The following is a 15,067-nucleotide window of genomic DNA, read 5'->3' as shown; positions in this document are numbered from 1 at the left end:
AAGCTCCCTATTGTTATTTGCGTGTGTGTGTTTTAAGTAGTAGGAAGTTGCTGATCCTGTGTTTTTTGGTGTGTTATTCCATTTCATGATGTGAAATACATCTGCATAAACACAATAAGCATGATGCAAAGCACTTGGTAAAAAAGAAGATAACAGCTTGGCATTATGTTACTTTACTTTATATCACATCATTAAGTTAGTGTGTTAGAAAGGTTAGAAGGCATGAAACACACACTTGCTTAATTGTTTATGTCTCAAGCATGTTTATGTTGTAATGCAGAGTAGGGTGAGAAGTCATGAAGCTGCACATATCAACATTGCAAATGTGTGATATGTGCAGCTTTGAGAAAATAGGCTGGATCACTTCCAGCCTCAGAGATGAATTTCAGAGTAAGACCCTGACCTTTGACCTCCTAGTTAAAGTGCCCTTACAAGAAAGAAAAATGATAAAACTATCACAGATTGATTCGTGCTTATTATTTAAGCCGTTTAAGAATAAAAAACTTAATGTTTATATTTAGAGTCCACTGAAAGATTTTTTTTAATGCTGTGTATGTCAGTTGGATAAACCAACACTTTTTATGACAACACTAAAAATCCAGTCATCTGTCTCATGTGATCTTTATTTATTTTTGTTCACAGTGTATATTAGAGAGCATCAGAAAGAAGTTTCACATCAGTGAGATAACAGCAGGAGGTCCTGCTAAACTTGGTGCCCCTGGAGTTGCCTGGAGGACCTTTTAGAAGTCAGGTCCCTCTTTTTTCAGGTTCTTGTAGTCTGTGTTGATGGCCACAAACTGCGGAAGGAAGGAGGAATACATTTAAATCTGTTTTGCTTAAATTAAATTCATCAGTGTCGTCTTTAGGATAGCATTTTACAAAAACAGAGGGGAATATAAAAACCAAAAAAAGCCTAGAACTTCTCACCCTCTAGTATAAACAAACACTACCATGTACTGTGACCTCTGTCTATTTTTTTTTCTTATATTTTCATCCCACTGATGCTTTTAGGACAACAGTTTGCTGTAGGGGTTGGCAGATTATTGCCCTGGCCAAATCATTTTTCTTTAAGTTTTGAGGCCGAGTTCCACATAAAGTAAATCAACTTAAAGGCATGGTTCTTTGAGAGGTGGGTATATCACAGCCAATCTGTGCTCTTGAGAAACATGTCTCTCCATTCCACTGTCCAATCAGAGTGCTGTGTAACCAATGAGCACTGCAGGTTACGTCACAGATAATAGAATAGAATAGAATAGAATAGAATTCAACTTTATTGTCATTGCACATGCACAGGTACAGGGCAACGAAATGCAGTTTGCATCCATCCAGAAGTGCTTTAGTGATATAGATATATTACAATATATATTAGCAATAATATAGTTATGTAAGTATATTACAGAAATGGGTCTATTATGTTATAATATACACGGTATGAGGTATGTTGTGAATATTCTATAACTATAAGTATGTACAGGCTGTAGTGAGTACAAGCTATGTACAGGATATAAATATGAAAAACTATACAGAATATGAAATAAATATTCTGTATTTATAAATAAATAACTTTACAGAAATCTGAGATATACAGCTATACAGAAATGGGAACTATGCAAGATAAGCTCTGTGAAGCAGTTCTGGTGAGTGATCAGAAGCGGATATGTTTGTTTTGTTTTTATTTTATTTTTTTTAAATTAAGGGTGTGAAACTCCCTTGACTTTCGTTCATGGGCTACATGCACCCCAACGCTGTCATTGTTGCTTGGATTTTTCTTCTACTTTCGACTGCTTCCTTTAGGGTTTGCTACAGTGAAGCATCTGCCTCCATCTCACAACATCTTTAGCATCCTCCTCTGTCACACCAATCCTCTGCTCTTCATTACATCCATGGATCTTCAATCTTCTCTGTGGTCTTTCTTTTTCTCCTGACTCGAAGCTCCGTCTTCAGTATCCTTTGTCTAATATACCCACCATCACCGCTCCGCATGATCAAACCATCTCAGCCTTGCCTCTGTAATTTTTGTCTCCAAACCACTCATCCTGTCCTGATGTGCTCACACCTAATCTTGTCAAACCTCCCATCTCCAGTTTGGTCTCCTGTCTCTTTGTTAGTTCCTCCATCTCCATCGCCAAACCTTGCCTTTCACTTCTGCTGTCCTTCTGTACCAAATCCCAGCCTTATGCTCTTCTTCACCCACTCCACCCCATCTGCACTCTCTTCTTCACCTCTCATCTGCTGTCCTTTGCTTTGGATGGTTGACCACAGGTATTTAAACTCATGCACCTTCACTACCTCTGCTCCTTGCATTTTCAGTGTTACACCTGTTTCCTTCTCATTCTCACACATATTCTATCTTGCATCTTCTGACTTTAATTCCTCTTGTTTCCAGCGCATACCTTCATGTCTCCAGACTCTCTTCCAGCTGCTCCCTACCCTCACTACAATCATGAGGTCATCTTTAAACATCATAGTTCATGGGAACTCTGACCTGACCTCATCTGTCAACCTGTCCATCACCACTGCAAACAAAAATTAGCTAAGAGCCAGTACCTGATGTAATCCCACCCCCTGATTCCTGATGTGAAGCCATCTGTCACTACCACATATCTCACCACCATCTTTCTTTGCTCATACACATCCTGCACAGCCTTTTTGTCTCTGCATGATCTGGCAAACGTGGCTAATGTAGTATAAGAAAACTATAAAATAGACTTTGCAGCGAGACCTTTTCCTCAGATAAAATAAACAGTTTTGGCAACATAATCCATTCTTAACAACTTCGTCCAGAATAAAAAAAGTTTGCAGTTTTTACTGTAAATACCAATAAAATTTTGTGTTGTTCACCGAACACCGAAATGTTCATTCACTGCAAATTGATTTAAATTCCAAATATCAGTTATCATTCTCTGGATTATTAACTGCTACTGGCGTTGGCCCTGATAAAACTAATCGGTCGACCCTTAGTTTGCATATGCCATGGATAATAAATACTGTGCGAGTGCATGTGTGTGTCCTGCACGCTTCTCAGACCTCCAGCCGTGAAATCACTGGCAGTGATTATTTTCTCCACATGTATTTTTCTTGATTGGTCTGCCACTAAAACCCTCACCTCCCCCCTCATCCCTTCTCACTTCACCCTCCTCATTATGATCATTGTTTGGACTTCAGTAGAATTTCGATGCGAGACCTTTGCCTTCCTATCGAGAATTAAACATGCCATGTCCTGACCTTTTGTCTGCAGGGACTTTCATTCCACTAGCGTGCAACGCAGCCTTCAAGCCCCAAGAAAACACTCTTTTTCTCTGAAAAATATCATCCAAATGTTCTTTAGTGGGTCCTGTCAAGTGGCTGTTTTTCTGCTTTATTTTGGGTCAGTTTTGTTTATATTTTCTTTAGTTTGTTTGGAGCTCTGGCCTTGTTCAGAGGTAAGGCAAATTATTACCAACCACTAAAAGCTCCTGGTTCCATCTGCTTTAATTTGTTTTTGAGAGACACTTTGTTTTCCTTTGTTTGAGCAGATGTGAAGAAAGCCAGGAAGCAGCGTCATGTATTTGACATTTTGCCAGAACTGATTTGTCAGAATCTATTTTGGTCATTTTTAAGCTGATGATAAATGTGAGATTTTCAGTGAATGAGTGAAACAATGCCATTCTTGTCTAGATTACTATTCTGGCATGATTGGTGCAAATGTGGTCTTGGTGTGTGATGGGATTATAGTCACCTTGTATTGGTAGGTTGGGTCGAGCTTGCTCCAGGGCTCCGGGTTGTTGTTCTTATCCCAGAGGCTGCAAATGTGCAGAGATTCATGGCATGCAGGATAAAGAGGAGCAGGACAAAGGAGAAAAAAGACAGAACATAAGCATAAAGCAAGGCAGGTAAAGAGAAAAAGACTTAAACAAGGGTAACAGACCACGATGCAACAAATAACAAGGGAAAGAAAGACAGAGCAACAGAAGGACGGAGACAAAAGAAGATAAATATGTGGATGCCGAATGGAGACAGAAGTTGGGGGGAGAAGAGAGAGTGATTATGAGATAAGGTGAACTCATCCCAGTGACTTGGCAGTTCTCCTCTGTTCATTAACCAAAGTCTGGATTTCACAGCACTCCTCTGTGACTGTCCATCCCTCCTCCTCCTCCCCTCCGGCAACACGTCACACCGCCAAAGCACAAACAAAGAGACAGAGAGACCGATGGCAGAGAAAGCATATCTCCCCTCCTCGCTTTCCATTACCACCAACAGTAGTGTCTGCAGCTGGTGATGAGGTCAGGCTTTATGGCTGACCCTCAGAACAAGTGGGTTTGTGTAGCTCAAAGTAGGACACGAGCAGTGAACATTTACTGTATGTGAGCGGTCACCGAGTTCAGTGCGGTTAGTGCAGTTCTAAAACATGACAGTTTAATGCTGCTACCTGATTAAATTGTCTTATTCTTAGTGTTTACGCCTTGTTTTGATACTCGTATTGAAATCAGTGCATACTTACAGTTCTGTGTTTTCAGCACCACTCGGCAAAATATCCTTTTGGTTTTTAAAGTTGGAAATAAACACAAGCCATCCAGCAAATAGGCATTAACCATACAAAGTCGCTGCTTAAGAACTTGCTTTTTAGCAAATGCTCCTTTGTATTCAGCTGAGAGAGTTTGTAGTCTTGATTAAGGTAATTTCAGACAATTTTGTTCAATCACTTCAAGTTCTAAGATACTTTAAACTTGCATGGATAGCATGTTTAAACATGTGTGGCTGGATTTTAATGATGCTGAAGTGAGAACTTCTGTTTTGTTTAATAGGCCATGTTGTGTCATGAACTTTAATTGTCTAAGACTCATGTTAGAAGGAACTGGGCAGTTAGAGTTGAATTTGGGTCTTTTGTGGCTGTGACTAAGTGAAAGAATAAGAACTCTGGTCTTTGAACTTTGTTAATTTAGAGGCTGCATGAGGAGGGGCTCTTTAGGTCTGTTGGCCTACAGGTTTCATAGTTGTTAAAACCAAAGTAATTCCAAGTTTGACCAGCTCTCCAATGGTTGCAAGCTGATGGTGACTAGTTGGAAAAGTCAAAACTCCAACAACACTGGTCGTATGTAGAACAACTGTTTTACTTGACCAACAGATGGCTTGTGTCCTTCATCAGGCTTGAAGATGACTCTGATCCTGGTATTTTAATCCACTATTCCTTCCAGCTGTGGAGTGTTTCCTCTGTGACACAAATTATTTGTTTTATTTGTCTACCCTTCAGACACTGATTTTTGTAATGATCATGTGGGATTTATCAGATTTTGGACTGTGAAAATTAAAAGCATGAAGACATTGTCAATCGTAGTTTGGCTTCAACAAGTAGCTGAGACGGGAGTAAATTTCAGCTACTGAATTGATTGTCATGAAATTTGGAGAAGCATGGGCAAAGATGGTACCTGGTTTTTTCTTCTACTGTACCATTCTGCTGAGTGACTGTCTTCTGCTCGTCAAATACATTTCATTGCGATGTTGACCCTGTGCTAACTTGCATATGACAAGTAAAACTGAAAACTGAAAAAATGTTGTTTCTGATCTTTTATCACTTTATTTCAAATTGTGATATGGAACATTGGCTTTGGTAGAAGATGGACTCTGACTGTCTGACTATGTCGCAGTAATTTGGACCTAATTTTCAGATCCTTGGTGGTTAAGAACTTCTTTGTTGTTATCGCCACAATTTTTACCAATTTTTGAATACTTAGCTGACTGAATTATTCTCGAACTTTTTAGGGGTCTTACCAAATCCATAATGACTTTAAGAGAGTTCAGCAGCAGAAAGTAGTAGCGAATTAACATTTAAAGAGAAGCAGGGGTTACATTTGGTTCTTTTTACTTTAGAAATTAACACATCTATACAAGTGACATTGGGGTTCAGAGGTGATAGCGTTTTATGTATTCCATCCACTTGCTGACTCCAAATCTTTCTGATTTTATGTTTTAAAATAGAGTATGTCATGTCAGCAGAGACCCAGATCAAAACTGGGACCAGCTATTGAAACCAAACCGTCCAGGCAGTTTGATATCAAGCTTTAATCAGCCAACGTTTCAAAACCTGTAAACTCACACTAGCAATAGCAAAGTGGAAGAATCCTACGGTGTGCAGACAAACAATATGAAAACTTACGTGACATGCGGCCCTCTTGCCAGACGGATCAGGTAGAGAGAGGCCCCTGTGATGCCCAGAGTCATGAAGAAAAATTGAGGGATTAACTGAGGAAAGGACAGTAGAGGAGAGGAGGGTTGCATTAGTCCCAGAACACAGAGACAGAAGGTGGTAAACAAACACATTCCATCAAGTGGTTGGCTGTGATATGTACCATGAACATACGCCCGTGTGAAATACACACACATATACTGGTAGTTGTTATTCCTGTTTTCCCTCTCCCTGCCCTCCTCCATATGCATGAGACCCAGGCCATGTGTGAGGCAGCTCACTGTCAGCCTGGGTTGAACGGGCAAGGACGCAGTGGAAGAGAGAGCTGCCGCGTCTCTGTGTGCCAGCCTCTCCTCCTATAACGCTATACCTGTCACAGTGAGTGACAGAAACACAAACACACACTGAGGCGGAGGCACACCTAACGCATACACTCACACAAATGTGCACAAAAATGAGCTTACACACCCAGTGGGTGCTCTCAGACGCACAGTCATGAATGTGTTTATGCAGACACATTTATCTGATATCCTGAGAGGTGATGATGATGGGATTTAAACATTTTAAAAAGTACATTAAGGGGAAGGGGGAGGAAATGTGATGTCATCCTAAACACCCAAAGCTTAGGTGTGACAATCCCTTCACCATGGCGCATCTATTTATCAGCACTACATAGGCATAACTTTCCTAATATTACTGTGTGATACTGTGTATACAAGATGGAGAGGGAGAGTCACACCACTGGCGAACAGCTGTTCGCAGCCCACACAGATCTAGTCAAGCTGTAGAGAGATGACAGTTTGATCAGGTTGAACTGAAGGATGTCTCTGCTCAGCTGTATCTCGACATCTGTCTTCTGTCTGATTGCGTTGCCACTTGCCTTGTTGTTGATTAGGAGAAAGTCTGGTGATGATAAAACTTTGATATTTTCTACTTTAAAGCATAGACTATATGATAGATAGACTTGGGAAGTTATTGCAGAAGTTCCTTTAAAAGGGCTTTAGTTAGCAGGATTTGACAGTTCTGGTTTCAAAATGAAGTGCCGTTGTATAAAAGTCTGAGAAAACGAATCCAGTGCTGACTCGATTTGTGATCTCAGTAAAGACTTTCATGGTTTCAGGTACTAGTTTTAAGTTTTAAATCCAAATATCAGTAGAATTGATACCAAAGCCGGCAGCCGGTATCATATTGATACTTTCTTTCTATCCTGCAAGTCCAGTATGTATCTCACAGAACTGTAAGAAATAAATCTTTTTGAAATGGAAAAACTATACCTATGCACTATGAAAAATGTCACAAAAAATATATTTTGTGTTGACTGTCACGCCTATTTTGTTTACAGCCTATAGAACATTTAAAGAACAGAAGACAGCCACATTAAAATTACAGGTCTCCCAAAAAAAAGTTTGAAAAGCTGAAAGATGTGTTTTGTTGTATCAACTAATTATTGCGGAAAGCAAAATTCACAGTGATTTAGTGGTCATTAAAGTGTGTTCAGCATTTGCAAATTGATGATGATTCCTCTCATAAATCATGACACACTGCTCTCCCCTACATAAGCTGCCTTTATAGTTTAACAGTATTGGTGTCATTCAAAATCAGGAGTGACATCACCGTGGCTACGCTCTCGTTTTCATTCAGAGCATTTTATAGACTTTTGGTCCTCATGTCCATGTGTCAAAATGAAGTTTGAATAGTTTTGCAGCCAGCAGTTAGTTAATACAAATGGTAATCTGCAGATTATTTTCCTGCTTGTGTTATTAATATTTTGTCTTAATTCATGTTAAATATCACCCAGAATCCAAGGTGCCAATTAACCAAATATCATAATAATTAAGAAATTATGCACTAACATGAAACTAGTCGTCTGCATGCGTTATCAATTAAGATTAAATGATTTCTCACCTTTCTTTATTATCCTTGTCAACACGTTGTCAAATGTGTTTCATCTTAATTATCTCCATATTTCTTGTTTGATCATCAATAGCCTGAAACCTAAAGATGCTGATTTGCATTTGTAAGCTAACGAGCTGAAACCAGTGAGTATTTCCAGTTTTGTTTTTTTTAATCACAACTGAGCGTCAGTAGGATTGTAGTCAGTTTTCATCAACTAAAACAGACTTTTTCCTTGTGTATCTAGCACATGTTGTCTTACTCGTGTACTGCACAGTGTGCCCACGCTGCATGTTTTTTGTTTGCTTTTTCTCCAAGTAAGATCTCGATGAACTTGGCATAACCTTGAAAAAAGGTTCACGCTGTGCACTGCACACACACTGTATCTTACTGCAGATGCCTCGCTTAGATCATCACTGAAGCGGCAGCACATATAAACACAAACAAAGCAGGTCAGCTTTGATCGCTGACACTCAAACAAACACCAAGAAAATAATGAAGACTGTCGTGTGCCGGGAGCTGTCCAATCCCCGGGTGCTGATCTCTTCATGTCGAGCCACGCAGCAGAGGGTTTCACCTTTCACCATCAGCCTGACCGATATAGGAAATGTTTTATGCTCGCTGGGGTTCGATACTGACGCTGCCCTTATTACTTTTCTGGTGCACTGCCAAGCCAACAACGTCAATCCTCAAATTTGGGTCAGCCCAGCACAGCTTTGAAGCAGAAAAAAAGACAGCTTCTGTGTCTTTCTTCTGCTTTCATTTTATTATGTTGGTAAAGCAAATTAAGATGCCAGCGTAATTATACACTGCCACAGTACTTGTTTCAAACAAGTTGATCAGGAAAGGAGTTATAATTGTTGTAACAAAAGAATCCAGACTTTAAGGTCCACTTATTAGTTTTCTGAAGCTTTCTGTAATCTCTGAGCTGTCATTGTGAAATTGAAAGGGACTCAGTTACTAATTAATAACATTAGTATGTCTTGTAGACAGTATTTTACTGCATTTTTAAGACATAAGTTGTAGTTGCAAATTGGTATTCTAGTGCCACGCTTTAAGCTGCACAGTAACATATTGCTCTCAGCGGCGTCGAGGCAGTGTTGCACATTATTCATGCCATTTACACGGTTGGCTTCAAATGTATCTTCTTCTATCATTCTTCACTGTCATGTTTTCAGTTTTGTGTCTCTTTTTCAGTGACTTGCAGTTTAGAAGTGCAACTGTTAGCAAACACCAGTCTAAAATTACAGTCAGCTGTTTAGGCCTTGTTTATAAATCTCTGACTATATAAAAGATAAATGAATGACGGAACCTACCCCTGGATGTTTCGTCGCATGTTGAAACATGGTTTTAATCATCTTTATAAGTCTTCCACAAACAAATCCACCAAAAAAAAAAGACAGTTAAAGGCTGATGAAGATATCCATATAAGAGACTCTCTATCTCTGCAGATTATTACAAAGAGGTGCTTGCTAGCTTAAGTACAGTATGTTGGCCAGTGTGGCGAAACCTGTTGCCAGTCTATCCCGTCTCTCCACCCCCCCACCCGCCCTCGTGTTGGATAAATGAGAGGGTCAGAGGCGAGTGGGAGGAGGGGAGCAGAGCGGGAGAGACAGTCCTAATCCACATAATGACATCTGTTGAGGACACTGTATGTTTCCACTGAGGCTCACTGAGTACTCTGTGTCCTAAAGTGTTTTGTTGTACAACAACAAAACTGCAGATTCTGAACACTTTTTTTTTTTTTGATGCAACAGATAGAGACATTTACCCAGACATTTCCTCCTGAAGGTGCAGCAGTAGTGTTGCTATAATAGATTCATGTTTAGACAGCACACCAACAATACAGCCATTGTGCTGGCTAGTTTCACAATGTATTGTCATTTCTGAAACGATGAGCCACTATTTTTATGGGTAGCCGTTACTCTTAAACTGTAAAATCATCCCTCGGTGGCCATAAAATTGTGCTGCTTTTGCAGAGCACCTTGTTCTGTGCGAAGAGGAGAGAAACGGCAGAATCCAACACGTCCCTCGGGTCGAGACCTTTGTCCCGGACATGATAATGGCAATTGATTAGTCGGCGATGCAGCACTTGCAGACCTTACAGGTTTCTTAACAGCATTTTCCGACCTAATTTAATTAACATCAAAATGCTGTGCACTGCAAAATGTACAGGTCATTGCAATTACCTACTTAAGGTGCTATTTATCATGCGATACAGCAAAGTGGTTGCATTTTAAGCCACATTAGTGTCATTATTGTAATGCCAGACTAATATGTTGGTCAGTGGATCTACCACTATGCTACATAAAGAAGCATCTCAGCACTGTTTTATATCAGTTCTAACTTAGACCACCCTCATGAGGTTGGTTTGAGATGTCCGGATAATTAATTTTTTGATTTCGGTGAAATTTGATAGAAACATTCATAATTGCCAGATGATTTATTTTGAAATAGTATTTCTGGTCAACACAGAATTGAAAGGACAAGCATGAGTTTTTGTTCAGATGTTAACAGTAGGCCTGGATACACATTAGTTCATTCAGGCCTAAAAGGTAGCTTTCCCAAACACAGGTTAATTGCTGATTACTAAAACCTGGACTACGGAGTCTTGGACTTAAAACCACCTGTGCTAATCTGAATGAGCTGGACTGAGGTTGGACAGAGTTACACTCTAAAAGCTTAAAACCGTTTGGAACAGTAAAGGCAATGAAAACGATGGCACCGGATAAGCTCTGCTCTGAAAAAACTGTAGAAATCTATAGAATCTATGGGAAGAATTCATTGATTTCAGGTAACATTTGTTGGCTTCATCTTGTTACTTTTTTGTGAAATCGCTGAGATGGCATGATAGTAGAGGTCCTGCACATATGTTGAGGAAGAATATAACAATGAATTAAAAAAACTGCTGCTGATTCATGAACAGTCTAAAACTGATGAAGGACCTACAAATAAGGAAAGAGAAGCAGCAGCCTTGAAGAACATAACAGATGATGACGATGATGATCAGATCAGGCATCATACGCACTTACACTAAGTATATGAAAACTTTCAACTTTGAAAATAGAAAAAGAAAATGCAAACTTTCAGTTGCTCCTGTGTCATCTGATATGAAATATGTTCTACTTTTAACTAATTCTACAAAATCATCTCTGTATGCAACTCATTAATACATCTGGATTATCAGACTGCTGCCGCGGGAGCTTGGCATCCACACTGCTGACGGTAAAACAGCTGTTGTGATAATGACAATGCAGCATCTTTAACGAATAAGAACTCATTTAATCAAATTGCATAAAAATGTCAGGAAGAATTTGTCTGGCTGGTGATGCTCACTGATCGTCATTAATATAGTGCAAGTAACTCATTGATCTTCTTTGACAAATGACGTTAATCTAAAATTAAACTTAACTCCTGGAGGTTTAATTTAGTCCTGGAGTAGCTCCAATTTGTCTTCAGGAAATCTGTTTAAATAATCCAGGACTAGGTTAAGTCTAGGTAACGGATGTCAAACATAAGGCCTGGGGGCCGGAATCGGCCTGCATTGTAGAGAAACTGAGACTTTCTGTTTAAATTCTTTTTTTCTTCTTTTTCTGATATTAAAATATCTCAGGAATTAAATGTTTAGTTAAATGTCTTTATACTGACAGAAAGGGCAGCTTTACTGGTCCAGCCCTCTTATGATACTACTTCAAGCCACAACTAAGAAAGCTGGTTTAAGTGGCTTCTGATTTAACACCAGTCTGGGAAACCACCCCATTATTTATTTATTTTTCTTACTCAAGTCCAAGTACTCAAATTGAGCTCGATGGGCCCTTTGTCTCAGAATTAGCTGAATGCTTGCAGCATTGAAGGTTTTCTGAGCATTGGAAAACTCTTTTAATTAACCTATAGGATAAATATTATAGCTGCCGTACTTCACCAGCCACAGGGTTGTTCACCTGTCTTTTCACCCATTCATCTATGTGAATGTGATTTATCTTGAGGGGAATTTCTTCAAATGTAGATTTGTGGTGGACATGGGTCAGGGTAACTGAGACCTCAAAGCCATCCTGATTTTCTTTCTTATTTATATTATGTTTGAGACAAACATCCACTTGGACCCAAGGCTGGCCTGATGATAATTTGGTGGTTAAAGGTCAAGAACACTGTAACACACTATTCAAAAACATTTTTCTGTTCATTATTCATTAACTCAAGAACAGAATGAGAGTTGGAACCTGGTTGGAGGAAGAATACAGATGTTGTTATTATAGTTTTAATTCGTCCTGAAATTCTGTATCAGTGCATCTAAAAGAAACAAGGATAACAGATCCTTCCATCCACGTGTCACGGCTCGGCTTGGACGCTGCATAATTTGCCCCCATTTCCTGAACTTTTAACATGTTTACTGCATCAAAGTTGTGAAATATCTGGGATTGATTTATGCTCTTGTGCTTTCGTCCTGGAGTCTTGTGAGTCACCCTAAGTTGTTTTACCTGATGCTTGTCAGTGGAAAAGAATGCTATTTCTGTATACCACATGACAAAGGTAATGGGTGCAATTTTTCACCCAGCAAGGATAGAGAGATTGATGAAGGTTGATGGGGAAGGAAAGGTGTTGAACAAAAAGATGTTGGGGGGGAAAATGAGATGCATTAAGACGAAAGAGGTGAGAGAAAAAGTCAATACATACTCCCCCTCCCTTATCAGTCTCTTCCATTGTTCCCCCTAACAGATTGCAAGCCGAGTGTTTATAATAAGAGGCAGACTGCAATATCCAAATGTTTCTCACTGGTGATATGTAGCTAAGAGAAAGGGTGGCTTTTAATGAGATTTTCTTTGTAAGAATGGATACAGTGGGATGGGTCTGACTCCAGTTTTGACCCTGCACAATGCTGGATGTGAATCTTGTGTCTGTATTTCTAGAAAAATGGCAAAAAGAAAAATTTATTTTTGTAGAGAAAAATACTGGCACATATCCATAAAGTTCTTCATAACATCTGCTGTCTATTTGTTGCAAAAATAAAAGGTTAAAGTCCCAGTCATAGAGGACTAGAGGTATGGGTAATCATGTGGCAACCAATCATCATGAGGGAAAAATATGTATTTCTTGACCAGTTGGCAAATGGTTGCTGAAAGACGATGGAAGCTCCTGTGTATTTTCCATGGAAGAGTCCAACTTTTCTGCAGCAACTGAGCTGTAGGGACTGTGAAAAGTGCAACACAAACTGGAAATGGAGAATTTTACCTTCAAAGCGAAAGTTGGAACTTTTTCTTTGAAAGCAAACGTTTTTTTGTTTGTTTGTTTTTTAAATGAGAAATCTCCAAGCGACCATAGCAAGGCGAACACAGTACGCTCTTTGCAACCTGGCAATGGACTGTGATCTCCAAGAATCGCATCCCTATCAGTCAGGGAATGTGCTTTTTTTTTTTTTTTCCTCATGATTGGCGGTTGCCAGATTGGTGCTGATTGTTCTTGCTCATGTGACTGAGGCCCGAGATGTAAATCTACAGGCTACCCACCCACTACACTCAAATCACAAGGTGCCACTCCTCCATGTGTGGTGAGATAGATGTTAGACTGTCTTTTGTGCAGTATGTGCAGTAGATATAGATATACACTGGCTGGCTGGCCACGACATTAAAAACACTGACAGGTTAAGTGAAAAACATGAATCATTTCCACAAACCGCCAAACTTCGGCATAGCTGCACACTGACAGTAACTGCAGATAATCCCCCAGCGAGATAATGCCTTGCACCGTATCGCACAATCAGCTTAGGTATGGTTGGAGGAACCCAAGCAAAAAGTCCAAGACACTGACCCAGCCTACAAACTCCCATGGCCTAAAGGATTAACCAAAAACACCACACTAAGCTTCTTTGGAGTAAAGGGGTCCTACTCAACATTAACCAGATGGTTATAATGTTGTCGTCGAGCCGTGTATGTATGTGAATCATGTATATTAAAACAAGTATATATGTGCAATCAGTCTGGTTAGATATGAACCTGGAGCAAAAATGAAGCCATGCATCTGTTCAAATTTGAAGTGGAACATCTACAATGTCAAAAACAAATAAAAAAGAAAGTTTGTCATGTAATAAATTGTCCCATCATTTTACACATGATTTAATACATTTGGAAACTCACTACTTTTCTCAGTGCTTTGCTCTCTCCACCGCTGCCTCTCACAAACAAACACACTTGGAGAAATACACACCATACTGCAGTAAGGTCATGTAACTTGACGCATGCTCGAAATCCACCTGGTGACCTGGCACACACTCAGAGCCCCTATAAATTTTCAACATGTTTTCCTTTCATTTCTGAGTGTAGAGGGCAGTCATGAGTCACAAGTGTGACACGTTCAGGGAACGCGCGAGCCTTTTCCAAACTATAAGCCTGAACATGTACAAATAAGTGGCAACCCGTACATGTGATCCCTGCAGGATAGTGTCCGAATAATAGATGGCTGTGTTAGTGATTCCTTTCCTGTGATTGTAGCACATTATTGAACAGAGATTGACTGTGACACTGTTTATTTAAAAATTTGACCCATTTCTAGTACTGCAATGCCGCTATTGAATTTTACACATAGGAAAGTGAGGCAGACGCTCTTCTCTAATGCATATAATTTACATTGAATGTACTCTGTGATAATAATCTTAGCTTTCTAGTTTCGTTTTGCAACTCTTTTCCCCTTAAAGCTCTCTCATGAATAATTGTAATTAACAGTGACTTTTTCCTGCTGTAATTTCTAAGGGTAAATATTCCTGACACTTTAGATTTTCAGCATGGTGCAGTGTCACATAGTTGTGTGAAACCCAAAAGAGAATTTCTGTTCTTTTCCACACTACAACAACACAAAGACATGGTGCACTGTAAGATGCTTTATGTTCCGGTGTCATATCTGGGGAAATTAAATTGGATATCAACCAAGAATGTTTGGCTGTCAGAATCATGCACCTAATCCTGTGTGCTTAGATAAAACATAATATGCACATCAAATATTACTTCTTATGGGGGCTAA

General features: G+C 39.5%; 1 protein-coding gene across 1 annotated transcript; it reads right to left on the bottom strand.

The window, feature by feature from the left end:
• Nucleotides 1-626: 626 nt before the first annotated feature.
• On the bottom strand, nt 627-9,556 carry LOC146710278 (cytochrome c oxidase subunit FA4). Its single transcript, XM_085458104.1, has 4 exons — nt 9,373-9,556; nt 6,134-6,219; nt 3,719-3,782; nt 627-797 (listed from the first exon to the last, which is right to left on the bottom strand). Exons 1-4 carry the CDS (start codon nt 9,412-9,414, stop codon nt 741-743), a joined length of 249 nt encoding a protein of 82 aa, XP_085314230.1. The 5' UTR covers nt 9,415-9,556; the 3' UTR covers nt 627-740.
• Between the last annotated feature and the right edge of the window lie 5,511 nt (nt 9,557-15,067).

Source organism: Copadichromis virginalis, linkage group LG5, assembly GCF_057382275.1.
Source record: "Copadichromis virginalis isolate Kocher_CV1m ecotype Utaka linkage group LG5, C_Virginalis_male_GT1.1, whole genome shotgun sequence".
NCBI lineage: Eukaryota > Metazoa > Chordata > Actinopteri > Cichliformes > Cichlidae > Copadichromis > Copadichromis virginalis.
Note: the sequence above shows the minus strand (reverse complement) of the source record. Positions and strands in the feature narration are given on the sequence as shown.

Coding starts and splice junctions, on each gene's coding strand:
- LOC146710278 (XM_085458104.1), bottom strand. CDS start 9,414: ATGATTAAAACCATGTTTCAACATGCGACGAAACATCCAGGG. Junction 6,220..9,372: donor ATGCGACGAAACATCCAGGG/GTAGGTTCCGTC, acceptor TCCTTTCCTCAG/TTAATCCCTCAATTTTTCTT. Junction 798..3,718: donor ACCCAACCTACCAATACAAG/GTGACTATAATC, acceptor TTCCTTCCGCAG/TTTGTGGCCATCAACACAGA.